This window comes from Cebus imitator, unplaced genomic scaffold (assembly GCF_001604975.1).
Source record: "Cebus imitator isolate Cc_AM_T3 unplaced genomic scaffold, Cebus_imitator-1.0 Scaffold350, whole genome shotgun sequence".
In the NCBI taxonomy this organism is placed as follows: Eukaryota; Metazoa; Chordata; class Mammalia; order Primates; family Cebidae; genus Cebus; species Cebus imitator.
In genome coordinates, this window is record NW_016107665.1 from 1,623,388 (window position 1) to 1,628,980 (window position 5,593).

At 42.5% G+C, this 5,593-nt stretch overlaps 1 protein-coding gene across 4 annotated transcripts in view; it reads left to right on the plus strand.

Annotated features, from left to right (window-relative positions):
- The window catches only part of TLN2 (talin 2), a 196,189-nt gene that overhangs the window by 152,468 nt on the left and 38,128 nt on the right, over positions 1-5,593 (plus strand). For all 4 annotated transcript variants that reach the window (XM_017506174.2, XM_037730528.1, XM_037730529.1 and 1 more), the window contains one exon: positions 4,615-4,800. In XM_017506174.2, the coding sequence (XP_017361663.1) occupies positions 4,615-4,800 (186 nt within the window). The remainder of the gene's footprint in view (positions 1-4,614; positions 4,801-5,593) is intronic.

Here is a 5,593-nt window from a genome sequence, read left to right on the forward strand (position 1 = left end):
AAAAAAAAAAAAAAAAAAAAAAAACCATTGTAAAAAAATTCCTGGCAAAAGGGAAAGTCAATATGGCTGCACTTACCTTGAGCATAAACCCCGTCTACAGTGCATAGCCTCTCTTGATGCACGTTGCTGTGGGTATCCGGACACATGCGGAATTGGAAGTCTGAGGTTTGCTATTGGAAAAGCCTGAATGCCATTACCTGAGACACTTCCCTTGAAAATCCAGCTTCCTTCTGTTGGGGTCCTCTGACCTGAGAGAATTGACCCTGTTTTTTTCTTACTTGTTCCAGCATTGCAGAGTTGAGGACATTCTGGAGTTATTACGATGTAAATGATATCTGCCATCGTGTGATCCCACAGTGGTTGCGGATTGGCTCATTCTAATCCCCACAAATGGAAATATGCTGAAAAAGAGTCGCTTCTAACAGATTTCTTTTTGATAGGAGGTTTGATCACAGATTCAACTTTTTGGGGGAAGAGAGACGCCTACCTTTCCTGCCAATTGTTCTGCACCTTTAAAGGGTCACCTGCAAAGGCAATCTAAGAGCACTAGAAACAATGGTAGAGCAATTTCACAGGGTTTTGGTGACAGAAACTTGGGTTTTCTTGTCATATCTTTAATGAATCTCGCCTTGATTGATGTCGTGCTCAGTTGATGCTTTAAAGGAGGACTGAAAAATACAGGAGTAACTTAAAAGCTGGTGATGCTTTAAGTACCACTGCCTGGCACTTGCCTGGCTGCACAGGCTGGGTGTTTCCTACCAAAATCTGGACACAGCTTCTTTATAGGTTTTTGTTTATTTTTAATTTTTGTGGGTACATAGTAGGTGTATATACGTATGGGTTACCTAAGATATTTTAATACAGGCATGGCAAGGCATAGTAATCACATCAGAATAATTGGGGTATCCATCATCTCCAGTGTTTATCCTTTGTGTTACAATCCAGTTACACTCTTTTAGTTATTTTTTTAATGTACAGTTAAATTTTTTGTTTTACTATAGTCACCCTGTATGCTATCAAATACTAGTTCTCATTCATTCTTTCTATTTTTTGTACCCATTATCCCTCCCCACTTCCCCACTCCCAACTCCCACCTCCCTACGACCTTTCAAAGCTTCTGGCAACCATCCTTTTACCCTCTATCTCCATGAGTTCAATTATTTTAGTTTTGCTGTCACAAGTAAGTGAGAACATGCAAAGTGCTTGGCTTACTTCACTTAATGACCTCCAGTTCCATCCATGTTCTTGCAAATGATAGTATCTCATTTTTTTTTTAATGACTGAATAGTACTCCATTGTGTTCATGTACCCCAGTAGCCAAGATTTGGAAGCAACCTAAGTGTACATCAACAGATGAATGGATACATGTATACAATGGTAAACACACACACACACATATATAATATTGAAGAGATATCTGCACTCCCATGTTTATTACAGTTTATTCTATATTATATATATATTATATAAGCATGTATGTGTGTGTGTATACATATATATATAAAATTTTGGCTATTGTGAATAGTGCTGCAGTAAACATGGGAGTGCAGATATCTCTTTAATATACTGATTTCCTTTCTTTTGGGTATATACCCAAGAGTAGGATTGCTGTATCATAAAGTAGCTCTGTTTTTAGTTTTTTGGGGAATCTCCAAATTGTTCTCCATAGTGGTTGTACTAACTTACGTTCCCACCCATAGTGTACAGCGGTTCCCTTTTCCCCACACGCTCGCCAGCATTTCTTATTGCCTGTCTTTTGGATATAAGCTATTTTAACTGGGGTGAAATGATGCCACATTGTAGTTTTGATTTGCATTTCTCTAATGATCAGTGATGTCAAGCACCTTTTCACATACCTGTTTGCCATTTGTATGTCTTCTTTTGAGAAATGTCTGTTGAGAGCTTTGCCAGTCTTTTGATCATATGATTAATATTTTCCTGTAGAATTTTTTGAGCTCCTTACAGAGGCTAGTTATTAACCCCTTGTCAGATAGGTAGTTTACAAATATTTTCCCCCATTCTGTGGGTTGTTTCCTTTGCTGTGCAGAAGCCTTTTAACTTGATACGCTCCTATTTGTCTGTTTTCATCAGCTGTACTCTTCTAGAATAAATGTTTTTATTTTCCTTCAGCACTTTAAATACATCATGCCACTCTCTCCTGCCCTGTAAGGCTTCCACTGAGAAGTCTGCTGCTAAGTGCATTGGAGCTCCATTGTACGTTTTGTGTTTCTTTTCGCTGGCTGCTCTTGGGATCCTTTCTTTATCTTTGACTTTTGGGAGTTTGATTATTAAACTCCTTGAGGTGGTCTTCTTTGGGTTAGATCTGCTTGGTCTTCTATAATCTTCTTGTACTTGGATATTGGGGTCTTTCTCTAGGTTTGGGAAGCTCTCTTTGAATAAACTCTCTACCCCTATCTCTTTTTCCACGTCCTTTTTAAGGCCAATAACTCTTTCATTTGTCCTTTTGAAGCTATTTTCTAGATTCTGTAGGCAAGCTTCATTGTTTCTTATTCTTTTGTCTCCTCTGACTATGTTTTCAAATAGCTTGTCTTCAAGCTCACTGATTATTTCTTCTCCGTGATCAGTTCTGCCATTAAAAGACTCATGCATTTTTTAGTGTTAATTGCATTTTCAGCTTCAGAATATCTGCTTGTTTCTTTTTAATTATTTCAATCTCTTTGTTAAATTTATCTGATAGGATTCTGATTCCCTCCTTGTGTTGTCTCGAATTTGAGTTTCCTCAACACAGCTCTTTTGAATTCTTTGTCTGAAAGGCCACATATCCCCAGGATTAGTCCCTGGTACCTTATTTAGTTCAGTTGGTGAGGTTATGTTTTTCTGGATGCTTATAGGTGTTCATTTGTGTCTAAACATTAAAGAGTTAGGTATTTATTATAGTCTTCACAGTCTGGGGCTGTTTGTACCCGTCTTTCTTGGGAAGGCTTTCCAGGTATTCGAAAGGCCGTGGGTGTTATAATCTAAGCCATATCTGCATTGGGAGCACCCCAAGCTCAGTAACACTGTAGATTTTTAGACTCACAGAGGTACTGTGTTGATGGTCTTGTATACGATTCAGAAGAATTCTCTGGATTACCAGGAAGAAACTCTTGTTTTCTTCTCTCACTTTCTCCCAAACAAATGGAGTCCTTCGCTCTGTGCCGAGCCTCCTGAAGCTGGGGTGGGGTGACACAAGCACCCCTGTGAACACAGCTTCTGACATGCATAAGTGGGTCTAACTGTAGTGATCAAAGAGACTTGAAATCCGGAGCCATCCTGGGAAACTACAGACACATGATACCCATGTGATTTAAAATTCACCCAGAAGTGTGGCTGCTCATGCCTATAATCCCAGTTCTTTGGGAAGCTGAGGCAGGAGGATTGCTTGAGCCCACGAGTTTGAGCCCAGCCTGGGCAACATAGGGAAACCACATCTCTACAAAAAATTTAAAAGTTAGCTCAGTATGGTGGCATGAACCTGTAGTCCCAGCTACGCAGGAGGCGGAGGTGGAAGAATCACTTGAGCCCAGGAGGTCGAGGCTGCTGTGAGCGGAGTTCACTGAATTTTATTCTGGCTGAATACAATTCACCCAGATTGTGGGTTTCCATGAAGTATATGCCATGAGGGCCACATTGTGAAGGACTCTACATGTGGCCTTCATTCCACTCTAGCATTCAAGGGTGAAGGAGGGATTTGGGGTCCCAGACTGCTTAATTGCAGCTACCCATTTTCAGGGAGCAGTGATGTTTGACCCTGGTTGGCATTCCATGGGATGCTGACTGGACCCGCCCTTCTTCCTCAGGGAAGCCTTCCCTGCTGAAACATGGTTGCCTAGGGCTGAAGACAGAGCAGCCCCACCTGGGCTAGGGGTCCTCATATAGGGACAGATGCACATTTGGCACACACCCAGGGTACCAGTTGCTCGTGTTAGAGAGCCAGAACAGATGAGCATGAAGCAGAAATGGGATATTGACTTACCATGGTTAATTTATTTCAGCGTCTTTAAAGGGGGTGGGTGGGTGGGTTGATAAATAATTCACAGTGTCACCATGGCGCACTCGACATGAACACCTCTGCACAATTATGCAGTTATATTTATAAGACAGGCTAAGAATAGAAGGAAGTGATGCTTCATTTCCCCCAGCCTCACACCCCCTGAGAGAGAGAGAGGTGCGTCCTGAATGATACAGCCAGGTCAGTCCTGCCCTGAAACCAGCACGGGACTGAGAGTTTCTGGAAACTACCAAAGTACCAGCAGGGACGAGGGAAGAAAACTATGAAGCCATGCAACAACCTTTCACAGGATGGGTAGTGTGTAAATATTGGTGTCAGCTTCTATAGACTAGCAGGTATAACGCTCTAGATATATTTCCCTCACCGTATTGTTCCCGTGAGTGCCCAGTGTAGGAGTAAGAGGTTTGTCCATGAAAACCTTGAAAACAAAAACCGAATTACTGTACTCAAATTAAATTTCTAATTTCCTGCCACATGACAGTTTCTTCCAGTCACTGGCTCAGTTTTCAGACACAAGCTAGCTACAGCCTGGTTGGAGAAGAATACATTATTTTTCTCTTTTCCTTTTTGATTTTTTTCACCTCTCTGTTTCTGACTTCCAGGTGTTCCAGTCAAAAGACGTACCTGAAAAGACATCATCACCTGAAGAATCCATAAGGATGACGAAAGGCATCACCATGGCAACAGCCAAAGCTGTGGCAGCTGGGAACTCGTGCAGACAGGAGGATGTGATTGCTACTGCCAACCTGAGCCGGAAGGCTGTGTCAGATATGTTGACAGCTTGCAAGGTAAAGACTGTGGTGTTGTTTTAGATGGATAGATGATTCTCTGTCATGACTGGGTTGCTTAGTGTAGTCTGTAAAAGGGGAGGGGCTCAGAACCTTAAACTTTGTAATAAAAAATGCACACAGGGCCAGGTGTGGTGGCTCATGCCTGTAATCCCAACACTTTGGTTGCTGAGGCAAGAGGATCGCTTGAGACCTGGATTTTGAGACCAGCTTGGGCAACATACTGAGATCCCATCTCTTAAAAAAATTTTTTTTAAAATAACCAAGTGTGGTGGTATGCACCTGTAGTCCTAGCTACTCAAAAGACTGTGGCAGGAGGATCACTTGAGCCCGGGAGTTCAAGGCTGCAGTGAGCTAGAATTATGCTGCTGCGCTCCAACCTAGGTGACAGAGCAAAACGCTGTCCCTTTAAAAAAAAAAAAATGCACGCTGAATATGGCATATGAATATGGCATACCAGCCTGTGGGAAATTACTCTCTAAGGCAGTTTTGTGTTTGAGAGGGGATGGAGTCAGCCCTGCTGGCCCTAATCCTCCCCCTTCTTTCTAGTTCTTCCTAAATAGGCAGGAAACCTTCCTGCAGAGTGTGGTGGAGGCCTCCCTGAGGGTAGAAGACAGGGATTGCAGCATTTTGTTCCAGCTCCTCCAAATGGAAACTGTTCGCTCTTCAGCTGGACCTTTTCCTGCCCCCATAGGTCAGCCCTTGTGCATTAGGAGAGGTTTGCCACCCCTGGTGAGAAAGTGAGTTGGAGGAACACAGCAGAACTTGGGGAGCTACTTTTCGCAGTCTGTGC